Below are 14943 nucleotides of genomic sequence, written 5' to 3' on the forward strand. Positions count from 1 at the left end.
TCTACGTATTTCCATATTCTACAGTTCAGAGCTGCTTGCTCGAGTAGCTGTCTAAAACTTTTACATTAAATTCAACCCAGTTTTAACCTGAACTTGTAAAAGTGTTTTCACTGTTTTTTTTTTCTTCTTCACTTTTCAATCAAATTCCAACTAATTAAAAACCGTTTCCACTTTTCCTAAAACATTGTTCTTCTGCATTCAAGCCAGCAGTCGAGGTTAGCTTTTCAGCTTTCAGCATTCACACGAATTTTAAAAAGAAGGAAAGAAAGTGTTTTGACCTGCAAATACTTGCTTATAGAGGCTAGAGGACACTGAAGCATCCAAAACCCTCGAGGTGTCGTCACACACACACACACACACACACACACACACACACACACACACACACACACACACACACACACACACACTTTTAATGGTTTGTAAAATGTCATTTTGTGTCCGAGCCTGAAACATTTTTAGTGCACTCCTGATTTCCGCAGCTGCTTACTGTGAGCTACTTAAAAAAAAACTTTCTATATACTTAACGTCATATTTAATAGTGCCCATATTTTCCACTCAAATTTGGTAAATTTTTTATTATAATTTTTGGTTTCATTTCTTCCTTTACAACTTCACGTTCATCTTATAATAAGAAACCTTGAGTGCGCACTTGCACAAAGCCACACACATATGCATGCGCACACACACACACACACACACACACACACACACACACACACACACACACACACACACACACACACACACACACACACACACAGGGTTTTGTTAGCAGGCCTGAATGTGGGAGGGGTGTTCTTGGTTTTTGGGTGGGCAGTTCTTCGTATAGTCCTCCTAATTCCCCGAACCCCCTCCCTCCTCCTCTTCCTCCTCCTCCTCCTTTATCCTCGTCTTCTCCCCTCTTTTATCCGGGTGTTCGTGGTCCCCACATTCCCACAGCGATTCCGTGGAGCATCACATGGTAAGAACACCGGGCCTCTGCTCACACTAACACAACTAAACTCTGAACACCAAACTGCTCGGCAATTTCACCTTCTTCTTAAAACTGTCAGATCCAAATATTAGAGAGCGAGAGAAAACAAAGAAAGATTTTTTTGTCATGACTTATTGATGAGGGGTGTATTTGGAGGAGTGCATAGAGTGGGGGGGGGGGATTATTTTTGATTTTGTTTTCGTGCCATGTCTTTGTTTTTCATCTCCCTGTTAAAATGCTGCTGTGGAAAACTGACTTGTACTGCCTAATGAAATGTTTTATCTGTTTGTTTGCTTTTTATTCTCATTCCAAGATGAACATGGAGGAGATGGACTTGTGAAAGTAGGAAACAAAGAATACAAATTTACCATATTTGAGAGGAAAAAAATGGGCACTATTACATGACTATATACATAACGTTGAGTATATAGCAAAGCTTTGTAAACAACTCAAAGTAAGCATAGATGCAGAAATCAGGAGGGAACTTAATTTCCTCTTTTAAAAGTTGCAGCTTTCTGGCGTTTCTCGAGGTTATTGCACGATAATTCACTTTGGGAAACGCAAAAACATCTTTAGTTTTGTGAATTAATTCATCCAAACTCAATATTTTTTTTCCTCAAAAACAGATCTTTGTTATTGAACGGCAGATCACTTCAGACTCAGACACAAAATTACATTTTTCACACAATAAAAAAACACGTACTTTAACTATACAACAACAAAAAAAATCTATTTGCACTCGGCAAGACTGTAAAATTAAATGAAATGTTGAGTGACATTGATCCCTCTGTGACTTGGATGCACAATGAGCCGTTATGGAAGGACAAAGCCCAATGCTTTCTCTCTTTCTGTGCTATGTTTTACAACCGCACAGGCCACTGTGGTTTATCATCTTTCAGGCTGTTTCTCATGAACCATTCGTATCTATCGCTACGAAAGGTGAAGCACTCTAATTTGTATGTATTCCGCACAACGGAGTAACATTGGGTTCAACATTGGGGGGTTTTGAGATCTCCACTTTTGAACAAAATTGAAATTTTAAACGTCAAACACTTCATTTCCTGCATTCTGGTGAATTTTTCTGCAACAATGTGTGACTTATCTGCATCAATTTGTTGTGCAAATGTCTTTATTTACATAAAGGAAATTATAATAGTTTTTTTTTTGGGGGGGGTTGCACCCCCATCCCCCCTGTAAATTACGCATATGATTCCACGTATTTATAACCATACGCACCGCAATCACTGCTGCTGTATAAAAGTGCGAAGATCCGCGTAGGAAGAAGGTCAGGGGGGATGAAGTTCATGTCCCGGAAGAAGTTAAGGAGAAAACTCAAGACTTTAACCCAAGCCACAATCTTTTTTTGTAATCCTAACTAGTATTTTGGTGTCTAAACTTAATTTTACATTCTGTTGGCTAAATGCATCGCAACGGCCGCTAAAACCGTCCCCTCGCGGTGCTCTGTACCCGGCTCACAGTCAATTCTCCTCTGCTTAACTTCGTCCCATGACGATATGAAGATATAGAAACTGTTGTGTATAAGTTTTCGGCAATCATACGACCCATCCTTGCGAATATGTTGGTGTATTCTGAGCTTCTCTGTTCTCGGCTAAACTTAACTGTAACGGTTGCTATCACAACCTTAACCTCAGGTTAGCCAGACCTTCCTCCACAGCGCTAGCCTGGCGCCCCCCTCCTACGTACTTCCGCTCAATTTTCATTTTCCTTCAGTACTCCGACTGGGTTCGCGGTATATTCGTGGGTTTTCCCCAACCAAATATTTGGCGGTCCAATCAGCAAACGGAGGGAGTGGCTGAGAACGATGACATTGAGGTTCAGTAACCTTCGGTGAGTTCCGTAATGGCGGCGGAGAAAGATGCGAGCGAAGCCATTCGGTCCGTTGTGGCAACGCTGCCGAATATCCAGAAGTTAAAGCCCGAGCTAGAAAAATCTTTGCTGAGTTGTGTTGGTGGCCATGATGTTGTGGCCCTCCTCCCCACGGGGTTCGGGAAAAGTTAGATTTTCCAGCTCGCTCCGTTAGTGGGGAAGGAGTTGGCTAAGGCTAACGCTAGCGATGCTAAGCTGACATTACGACCAAACGTTAGCGATTGGTTCTGGCAGATCCAGAGTGGCTCTGGGCAGATCCAATAGTTTTAAACTACAACAGAGTACCCGCCTTCAAGGAAGTTAACGCTTGTCAATGGAGAGTGGCCAGACTCTCTGTACAGATGAAATGGACCAGAGTCTGGTAGGACCAGGATAATGTACCAGAGTCTGGTAGGACTAGGCTACCTCAGCGCTGCGGAGGAGGGACTGGCTAGTCCACCCAGCATTCCGGGATGGGAGAAAAACGTGCTTTGGTTTATTGGCATTTCTTTAAACCAATCACAATCGTCTTGGGTGGGGCTAAGCGCTGGACGTAGCCCAGGTGCCTCTGCAAAATAGTCTCGGGAAGGATTTTGTTTTGGTGGAACATGTGTACGTTCAAAAGTTGTTAGTCGTGCAACAGAAAACTCAGATTGGACAGGTAGTCTAGCTAGCTGTCTGGATTTACCCTGCAGAGATCTGAGGAGCAGTTAACCATAGTCCTCATGAATCCGGAGGTTAGAACGCCAACACAAAGAAAGTGGAAGTAAACATCGGCGACATGCATTCGGCGGAATTTCCTGCGGCACCGGAGCAATCCCGGAAGTGGAACGTCGTGGATATAGACTATTCTGTACCCAGCTGACAGTCACTTGTTGTCGGCTAAATTCAATTCTAAAGAACGCTAAACCTGACTGTCATGTGACGTGTCGGTATGTCGCCAAATGGTTGTGCATACGCTTTTATACAATATCAAACGAACACGTTCATGAGAATGTGTCCATGCAGTGCGGTGCCTGAACACATCCTGTGTCGACACTGTCAGACTAACGCCGTGTTCCCCCAGAACTTTTCATGCAGATTCTGCGGCGTGATTCCGAACAAAGTCAATGCCAAGACGCGACTAGGCGCAAAGTCGCGGCACACGGCGCGAATGAGGCTAGGACGCGAAATTCGCCTCATTCGCACTGCCAATTCGCAAGTTAAAATATTTTAACTCCAGCGAGAAATTTGCATGTATGTGCTGCAAGAGCCAATCAGCGTTTAGATTCTGCTGATGTCCTGACGTTGTTTAAGCAGAACTAGAGGAGCAGATTACCGTAGCTGTCTGTAGCACCCGGAGTGCTGTAGCACTGATTAGACAAGGAATGGACGAAAAAGGAGTTTTCTTTGGGAAAAGAAAGCGGGCAAGTTTGACTACCTGGTAAGTTCTGAACATTCTGTGTTTATAGAGCATCTCCAATGTTGGCAGAGCCCTGATTGATCCAAACACCATCCAGTTTTAAAAGTTGTTTGCTTGTCGTCTTGCGGAGAGACCTGATGAAGTTTGAATTCAGACTTTTTACGAATCGCATCATGATGTTGTTATTTCGGCTGCCTTTTCTCCGCCAGGGGATATAATTAATCCAGAAATTACTATTTCATTTTCCGACATATGTGTGACTTCCACACCAGGTAAAAGCAGCAACAGTGGCTATTTTAGCCATATGATGACGGAAAGAAACATTCTTGGTGCCTACATCTCTATGCCGGCGGGTACGTGAGTGATGTGAATAAACACAAATTATTCAAAAATGATCCCGCGATCAAACTCAGGCGAATGGCGCAAGGCAAATGTTTTATTCCGCCTTGGTGGGAACACGCCATTAGAGGCTGCTGCTGTTACACAATGCACAATACACTTCAGCCAATCAGAATTGAGTATCCCTTGTGGCATTGGTATATTTCACAATAACTCAACATCCACCAGCACAGTGGGAACTCACAACACATTCTCACTCCCATCGCGTAAAATACGGACGCTTGGTCAGGTGTCTTTGGCGCTGTTATTGACGCTAAAAGTCCTTTAGCGTCAGATCTAAACGCGCTTTATCTTAACGCTCTTGGTCAGGACTATTGGCGTCACTTTTGACACAGTTAGGTTAAGGAAAAAGTTGTGGGTGGGCTTACGTTTCCATGACACGCGGGAAGAATGGGAGAGTTGGGTTTAGGAACAGAAGAACGGGATGGTTGGGTTTAGGAAAAGAAGAACGGGATGGTTGGGTTTAGGAAAAGAATAATGGCACGGTTGGATTTAGGAAACTTGACACGATTCCTGGTCTCCTGGGTGAAAGTCTTGTGTTGTTTGACCCGTCCACCACCCCAACCAGCCTCCCTATGCGGATTTTCGGGCTTTGATACTACTACTTGCTACCGTAGTCGCTCTTAGTGCTACGTCATCTTCAAACGCTGTGTAGCTGTTGCTCTCCCAGGTGAGTTCTACACACACGCTAAGGGGGGATTTTTGCGTTGTATCTGACGCTGACAGCCACTGCCCAAACGTCCGTATTTTACGAGTTCAGAATGAGAATGGGTTGGAACTCAAGCACTAATACAGTGTTTCTCAAATGGGGGTAGGTGTACCCCTAGGGGTACTTTGGAGGACTGCAGGGGGTACGTGACATTTTTTGCAAAATGTTTTTCAGTTACAAGGCTGCAGTTACTTCTAGTGTCTTTTTTTTCTCCAAGTTTGTCACCTTTTTTTGAAGGTTTTCTTGCTTGTTTGGACCTATTCTTGCCTTTCTTCCTTACTTTAAGTTTTTTTCCGCTTTTTCAAAGTTTTCATCACTTGGTTTGTCGCTTATTTGAATTTTTTTTATCACTTTCGTCGCCCTAGTGTTGCCTTCCTTCTTTCTACTGTGCTTTTTTTTTTTGAAGTTTTTTTTACTATTTTCGACCTATTCTTGCCTTACTTCTACTGTCTTTTTCTAAGTTTTTGTCGCCTTTTTCCATCAGCATTTAAAAGTTTTCCAGGTACAAGGCTGTTTATTAAATCTATCGCTTACATCGCTGTATTCTTCCTCTTTATAGAGGCTTTTTTTTTTTTCTACCAAAAATTATTCTCGCTGGTTAGGGGTTACATGGCTTAAAAAAACTGTTGAAAGGGAGTACATTATTGAAAAAAGCTTGAGAACCACTGCACTAATAGATAGCTTGGTACATCTAGTACAGACTTAACAAAAGCATTAAATGTCAGGGTCAGTTTCCCGGTGAGTTTAGCAGAATAGGCAGAAAACTCTGAAATCAGTTTGTTTGTTGTTTTTTTTTGATTGAGAGGAAGTGTAGATAAAGTAATAATATAATTGTGCCTGATTGTGAAGCCTTTTCATTTGTTCAGGGAGTGAAACAAAAACACCACGAAGCTCTGGAGCACAATGTCCTTATGATTTAATTTCCCACCTCATTAATTCACAAACACAAACATTAACAGGATTAATTACGGCAGCACACAACCTGTTATGATGGTCCGACAGTATCACATTGTTAACCAACTGAAGGTACATGGTAGCAACCTGTTCAGTGTTAATACGCTGACCCAGGGAAACCCAATTAATACTTTTACTCTCATTAAACCAGACTCCAAATGGTTGATGCAGATGCAGTTAAGTAACCTGAAAAACAGAGACAGAGACTGAACATTTAGGTCGACTTGGATCAGTTTAATTCATTTATTGACTTAGTCTTAAGATAAGAAAAGTTGACTAGGGCGCTTTTGCTGTGAAAAAAGAGAGAGCATCTTTTGTTGCTATAACAACAGCTACTGCTGCAGTATCCCAGAATGCTATGTGGAGTGCTGCTAACGTTAGATAAAACAAAGTGGTGGAGCGAGCTAGAGAAAGAACAGAGAGAGAGAGAGGGGTGCTAACTCAAGTACCTCAACATTTGGACTGAAGTAAAGTACTGGAGTAAATGTACTTAGTTACACACTGTGAGCACACACATCTGCAGCGTTCAGCGTCTTTAAAGTCTGTTAAAGGATAAAAAAACTAATATTTGCCGTTGAGGCTGGAGTGTTTGGATGGAGTGGGGCGGCCTGCAGGCTCTCAGATCGCTCTGCACACGTCCTGTTTTTCATTCAGTCTGAGAACAGAAACATAACACCCCCCCGCCCCCCCCACCTGATGATTGCTGAAGCCACACACACACACACACACGCACACACAGCTAATCAGACAGGTGAAAGTGATGACTGATGGAGGATCCAATCCAGCGCTAAAAATAAAACATGTATTAATACCAAGGAAGTATTCAGATCATTTACTGCAGTAAAACCTACTAAAACCATACACTAAAAATACTCTGTTTACAGTAAAAGTGTGTATGTATAATCAGTGAAATGTAGTTAAAGTCTTAAAAGTATAAAAGTGTCCCCTGTGACTGTTCTATTATGTAGGCATAAGTATGTGTGTATATATATATATATATATATATATTATATCTGGGTGGGGGAAGTTACTAGAGGTGTGAATCTTCACTGATCTCCCGATTTGATTATGATTATCATGTCAGCGATTCGATTCAATATCTCAATGCATCATGATGCGTCAAATAAATGTTTCTATTAAAGCCATGTACAATATTTAATTCATAGCTTTTCAAGCTTCAAAAACAAAACATTAAAAAAAAAAATTAGTCATTCTGCAGTGCTCTAATACTAAATAAATTGGATACATAAAACTACAGCACTGAGCACATGGCACTTCAATATGTGCAAAACATACCAGAATATGTAAACAGAAATTTTGTTAGGCCTACATTAAATTGTAAACAGAAATAATCGATTATGAGCCGGCCGATTATCGATGCAGCATCGTCCACGATTCGATGCATCAATTATTTGATTAATTTCAACACCTCTAGAAGTGACCACCACTGAGGTGCCCTTGAGCAAGGCCCTTAACCCAAGGATTTTGGGGGTAGTAAACGGGGAGAGACAAATAATGTTTGGATCCTGTTTGAGCCATGAATTACACACATTAAAAGATAATTTGGAAAGTCTCAGTTTGTCGTAGGTTTGTCGTAGTAGCACTTAGTTTAGTGTGAAACCGCTCAGTGAACATCTCTCGTCTCGCACAATACACGTCAAAACACAAACGGATTTTTCCTGTTTTCTGCATCATTTGATACTACTTGTTCCATAGTTTTTCTGAAAGAGAAATCCATGTGAATAAATGATAGACTGAGAGTTGAGCAGTAATCCCTCTCCTCCCTCACTTCCTCCCTCCCTCCCTCCTTCCCTGCTTGTCGTTTGATAGCTGCGTGTCCGGTCTGGACTCTTCTTGGGGGAGTGTTTTCTGACGCTTGGCTGACTTTCAATAAGCCGCTGACAGAGACTCACACCCCCACTCTTTGTCCATTGTCCTTTTTCAAACTATCTAACACTTGTGTTGTGTCACTCTATGACATTCTGACCCTCAGATCCTGATGAGGAAGGCATCAAAAACAGGGGCGATTCCAGGATTTTTAAATTGGGGTGGCATGGTGGGGGGGGGAATTTAACAGAATACATCATGGAAAATTTGCTTAGGAATATAGGAAATATTGGATAGGATAGAACAACATAATGTAATTCTGCTAAATAAAACATCACATTCATTATTAGTTTCAATTGATTTCATTTGAGACTAATTGTATTTCCGAATGGAATACACATTTTCTATATGCTCATTCTGCCAACGTGGAGCACATTGCTGGTTACATGGTATCAGAATTTTGCCTAGTCACCATGGAAACAGGAATTGGTCATGTGACAAGGGCTGGGAAGATAGGCAGAACAGGCAGCCCTTAAGCTGCTAAGTGTTTCACTTTCTTTACCAGCTAGGCAGGTATTGGGTGTCTTAAAGAGCTACCCCATTGATATGTATCGTACAGTTGCAGGATCCAAGTTATGTCAAATACCCGCATTGCTTTTTCCTCCAGAAATGCATAACATTCAGCCTAACAAACATTCATTGTTTATCCAAAAAGCAATTTTGAAACTTCAAAAGTGTCAGGAGGGGATTCAGCTTCACTACACCCTGTAATACAATGCATCAACTTTCACAAGAGCACTCATGATTCTGAAATGTAAGATTATTGTGTTTACCATTAAAAATAACCTAAAATCATGCCTGAAAGTAATCAAAATTTGCCTAAATAAATAAAAATATGTAAAAAAATGAGCTCTTTGAAATCTGAAAATGCCAGAAATGAAATCAGCATCCTCTAAAACCACTCACATATTGTAGAAATTGGCCATACACTGCAAAATATGTGGTCAAAATCATAGACTGTTAATATTAATGGACAGCGCATGTGTTTGACGTCACCCATTGGTTTGTGGAGATCTGCTATGAGTCGTCGAGTTTGCCATTACAGGCGCAGCCATCCTGGTTGGGGATGTGACGATTTTAGACGAGAGGGAGGAGTGAGGGAGGAGCCACGTTACGTTACACACTTTCACTGGCTATTCACATCATAGCCACGCCCTAAAACACCCCCTGCTTTATCGCCGATTTTAAAATCAACGAGACCATAATTCAAAACGTGAACATCATTCTGTGTAGCAGAAGACTTAAAATTAGCGATTGAGACCATAAACTCATTATGAAAATGTTTACTGAGGTCATAAATCAAGTGAGAAGTGGATCACTTTCTCGTAGACTTCTACAGAAACCGACCTCCTTCAGCAACCGCATGTGTCGCCCCCTGCTGGAATTCAGACAGAATGCAGCTTTAAGCCACTTCGTATTTGCAGCACTTCACCGAAATGGATGCATTGTCCATTAATATTTACAGTCAATGGTCAAAATGGACGATAAGATGGCTAATAATGCTAATTATGCAATTTGCTCAACATATGCAAATTAGCATCCATCAGTTGTATGTATACTGGGGACCCATACTTTACATTTCTGCAATACAACTTTGGTGTACTCAACATTTCCGGGTTCACCTAGTTGGCTACTAGACTATAGTGTTCAATGGGGTTTTTCTTTCCCACATAACTAAAACTGAGATCTAATACAAGGCTAAAACATTGACTTTAAAATCAAATCTCAAATTAAAGTACTTCAGAAAACAAATTTGACTTTCATATTTTCCTCATTACTGTTGTCCAAAATGTCTCTTCACAGCCACCATGAGTCTCCTGCCATGCAGTTTCGTCTTCGTCCTCCTCCTCTGCCTCCCCGTCCTCGCCGAGGCCAAGCGGCAGCCTGGCGAGGGGAAACCCGACAAACCCCGCCAGCCTCCGCCGTCGCCGCCGCCGGCGGCCAAGAGGCCCAGGAACCGCTCAGTGCCCGGCTCTGGAGAGCTGAGCACCAAGGAGGGCCATCGCTGCACCTGGCAGACGTCTGGCGAAGGCCTGGTGAGCCTGCTGGTCAACTGCAGCACCGAGACACTGGGAGAGCCGCAGAGGTGAGGGAAGCATTAACAGCACAGTGTCCCCCCCCTAGTTTTGTGGAAGACTTAGGTGCACGTATTTGGTGAGGGGTTCAGGCGTCCTTCGGTTTTTCAATTTAAAAAAAGGACTTTATGAACACATTTTGTTTCTCTTTGTGATATTTTGCATCTCTTCGTAGTCGTGTTGTGTCTCTTTTTGGTCATTTTTGTTTCCTTTGGGGTTGTTTTGGGTCTCTGTGGTCATGTGGCGTCTCTTTATAGTCAGTTTGTGTCCCTTTGTGGTAGTTTTGCGTCTCTTCTTCACATCATTTTGGACCGTTATTACCATATCTGTGTCTAAAACATTTGAAAAGCTGAGCAGATAATAATAACATATACAAAGCTTAAAGAAAAAAACTTGCTAAAGAAGTCCAGCTACGATCATTAGATCGGAGAAAGTCTTTTAGTTACATTCATTCGGCTTAGGTGCTGCCCAAAACAGCTCAGGTTCTGCACCTAAACCTTACAATGGCAGGGAAAACCATGCAGTAATATCTTTACTTCACATTACTTTTCATTGCAATTACAATGTCCAACAACCTCCTACCGCCTGTCCCAATCACAACACATTTTCTCTCTCAACCTCTGCCGTACTACAACAATCAGAGAACAAAAAGCTAATTAAATGGCAGTATCAAGGCAGATTTATGCTTCTGCGTTAAATCGACGCCGTGGGTACGTACGCAGGTACACGGAGATACCGACCCTACGCCGTAGCCTGATGTGCACCTCTCAAAAACAATGTAGCTACGGCCATGGCTTGGTAGCTTTGCATTTCTCCCCAGACTCATTTCCTGGTTCTCCTTCTCTATCAACAACATGAAATCAAGGAGAGGGTTAACTTTTCCTGCTGCAGATCTCCCACTGTGGTCAGAAAGAACAGGGGAGACACTTTGTTTCTCTCACAATGACTCTACAGTCGCTACTCACTCTGAAGATAATCACCGTCACTCTCTCACTCGCTCTACCACACACACACACACACACACACACACAGGGAACGACGCACACACCAACGAACAAGGCCACTTACGCAGGCTAGGGAGAAAGCTCTGCGTGGAGCCCTCCTCCAGAACCATAAATCAGCCTTCACAGTAACAGCTCCCCCATGTCTTCTTCTTTTACAAAACCCGGTCAAATGGCCTCCAGATTTTCTCATACACCCACAATTTGCCTCTCAATATATATGTCAGTCTCTCCGTGGACATACATTGCGCCATAATCTGGATCCAAGCACCAATTGTATGTGTCTCCATTTTCTTCCAGATGAGAGCTATAGTCCTTTTTACATATTTATAACTTTATTCATTCAGGGAGGGCCACTGACTGCAACGTCTCGCCAAATGACGATAGCACATTTTTAGAAATCATCTACATCTCAACAACAAAAGCATTTACTAATTTCCGCCAGGTCGTTTATAGATCTCGACATTTCCGACTGCACTAGAAGGCAGCTTCATTTCACAGAGAAAGAGAGAAATCTACGCGTCTGACAAATGCAGCACTTTTGACCACAGAGATCTTTTGGCCTGCAGTATAGCAAAATCAATACATTTACGGTATTTTCTCGGAGTTCAGACGTTCATATTTGTTGGATACAGGTGCAGCAAAATCACCTTAGGGTCAAGTGGAATGTTGCAAGACAAGATGAACATCGATGAAACAGACACATTTTATAATCCAACCATTAATTATTTGCTACATTACATCACATATCCATGATCGGAAAGGAGCTGGATGAAGACAAACATATTTTACCAGCCCCTTGCATACAAACAGAAATGGATAGACTGTCGGCCAGTTAACAGTCAGTTTTGCAGAGAAAAGAGAAAGAGACTCTCGGAAGGTTGCAGAGTGCAACTCCTCGCCAACGGACAATAGCACATTAACCTAATTCACCTTTAGTGCCCTTAAATTCATGTCACCTATAAATCTGACCAAGGCTAAGCCGTTTTCCCCCATTTACATAATTCAGGGGTTCACTTAGTGAGGAGGACACTCAGAACCAAGGCTTATTATTCAAATCATTCCTGTGCTGATGAGTTTAATTTTGGACAACTGCCTAATGGGAAACATTTGTTACATATTTATGATTCAGAAGAAATAGCTGAGCCGTGACCAGGTCACACAGTGTGACGTTTAAGGGTTGTTATTGTTTGATTTTAAAGGGACAGTCTTTGTTGGTAAAACTTAATCACGTCTGACAAATGGAGGCCTCTCACACCAAAGGTGACCAGTGGTTTTATGGGGGAAATAGGCCGGTACGGGTCCAGATAAACGTACAGATAATAGACGGTTAACACAAAATGCAATTTTGCAATTTAGTGTCTACCTTCTAGTTCTAGTTTTGTTTCTGCTTCCCCTCCAGGTATTGGTGTCGTTACGCCGGTAAACCCGACCTGTGCCCGGCCTACGGGGTGAAGTCCAGCCAGTACTGGAAGCAGCTGGTGGGGAAGCTGAAGAAGAGGCACAACGCCTGCGAAGGAGAGAAAGTCCTGAAGGCTAAAACCTGCAAGAAGGCTCCGGCTGAGGCCCACATGAAGCTCGCCCAACGCAGCGGAGAGGAGGAGAGGAAGGGCGGGAAGGAAGGAGGCAAGAAGAGAGGACCAGCGGCCAGTAAGGGCTCCGACGCAGGGAAGGCCGAGGGGAGGAAGAAGAAGGAGGAAGAGGATGAGGAGGAGAAGAAGAAGAGGGAGGAGAGGACTGGGTTTGAGGACGAAGAAGGAGTGCTGAACGACATGGCGCCGGCACAGAGTTACTGCAACGAGGGATGGCACTCCGTCTGCTCCTTCTTTGTCAAGTTCTTTGAGGGTTGATTTGGAAATTACGAAGGAAACGCAGAGCTCAGTTTTTGATACATGATGGTGCAAGTTCACAATTTCAAAAAAGTGTTTTTTATTTTTATTTTTTTATTGTACGGGAAACACCAGGCAGCTCATTAGAAAAGATCAGTCTTATATAAAGTACTTGAAAGCAATACTAAAAGTGTAAAAGTACAAGTATCTTACCAGAAAATTACTTTGGTAGAAGTTAAAATCACCTTTTAGAATATCACTTGAGTAAAAGTCTTAAAAGTATCTGATATTTACTGTACTTGAGTATCAAAAGTAATTTGTTGTATGTACTTAATTATAGAAAATAAATTGATTATGAACTTTATTGTGGCTTCCTTTACAGTAAAGCGTTATAGCCAGGGTCTCCACACCTTCTTAAACATCAAATTCAAAGTCTGACACCAACAAAGAGAAAAACAGAAACAGAATTTTCATTTTTGGCGAGGAAGTATCTTTCACTCCAACGTACCAAAACATTTCTTGCAAATACAGCCACAGGTGTGTAACGTTACGTTCACCGCTGTATCGCAGTAAAAGTTTACATTTGATGTAGGAACTGTATCGGAGTAAAAGTGAAAGTTTCCAGAAATATAAATAACAAAGTTCAGATAGATTAAATTTCTACTTGAGTCCAGTAACAAAGTATTTGTACTTTATAACATTACAACACTGGTAAAGATAGTTTGGTTTTAAACAAATAAGTGGAGTCTAGATTTGGTCATGAAACAAAACACTTTGTTAACAAATTGAGCCACCTTGCATCGAATGTGCAACGTTATAGTGAAGCGACAATTAATACCTGGCAATCTGAATTAAATAAAACCATTAAATCAAAAATCAATACTGAATAAAAAGCCACAATTCATTATTAATGTTCCTTGTCCCAGTGCCCATCTGCTGGGGAGCGTGCCTGTGTTCCCACAGCCCTATGTTCTGACATTTCTAAGATTCTTTTCCAAAATTAGGCCCTATGTTCCCACATTTCCTTTTTCATGAATTTGTATCAGATTGTATCCCCCTTTCTCCCAATTTGGTAGCCAATTACACCCAACCTATTATCCAGTAGCAATGGACTACAGATGGAATGTAACCCTAACATAGGGTCTAATTTTAAGAAACATCTTAAAAATGTGGGAACATAGGGCTGTGGGAACATAGGGCCTAATTTTCAGTGAAAAAAAAAATCTTAGAAATGTGGGAACATAGGCCCGTGGGACCATTGGGCTGTGGGAACATAGGGCTGACCCCATCTGCTGATGTAAAACCTCAGCGGAGGGAACAGATGGAACGAACCAATCTGTTACTATTTGTCTTCAGTTTGTGTTAATTATCCACGTTTAGCTTCTGGATGTGTTCTGTCGAGTAAAGTTGGTTGTAGTTTTCCTCTCTAGAAATCATTCAAATCGTTCAATCAGATGAAACTGAAAAGTTGAAACTGTTGAAACTTTGTAATGTTTGACTAACAAATAAAATAGTGTCTTGGTGAACAATCAATGATCATCACTGATGATCGTAGTGATTACTAGATGGATAGTTTATTTTTGTGTGATGTGTAACCACTATTTTCTACAAACTTTGTGTAACTGTTCTGTGAAAAACAATCGGTTGGATGTGATTTGTGGCAGATTAGACTCGTGCAGCAATTTCATTTTTATATTTTTTAAAGACTTTTTAACACTGTTTCTGGAACAAAATGCTTCAAATAAACTAATGTTTTTTTTCAGTTCTACCATGTCATTTACAACACCCACACATTCACATTAGATGAGCAATATTATAAATGGATAAATTGTGGTGATATCTTGG

The 14943-nt window shown here is 41.7% G+C and overlaps 1 protein-coding gene across 1 annotated transcript; it reads left to right on the plus strand.

Moving 5' to 3' along the window:
- The first annotated feature begins 856 nt into the window (after positions 1 to 856).
- On the plus strand, positions 857 to 14173 carry fgfbp3 (fibroblast growth factor binding protein 3). Its single transcript, XM_039782933.1, has 3 exons — positions 857 to 964; positions 9997 to 10279; positions 12672 to 14173. The coding sequence occupies exons 2-3, from the start codon at positions 10002 to 10004 to the stop codon at positions 13117 to 13119; spliced, it is 726 nt and encodes a 241-aa protein (XP_039638867.1). The 5' UTR covers positions 857 to 964; positions 9997 to 10001; the 3' UTR covers positions 13120 to 14173.
- The last annotated feature ends 770 nt before the right edge of the window (positions 14174 to 14943 follow it).

Source organism: Perca fluviatilis, chromosome 19 (assembly GCF_010015445.1).
Source record: "Perca fluviatilis chromosome 19, GENO_Pfluv_1.0, whole genome shotgun sequence".
Lineage (NCBI taxonomy): Eukaryota > Metazoa > Chordata > Actinopteri > Perciformes > Percidae > Perca > Perca fluviatilis.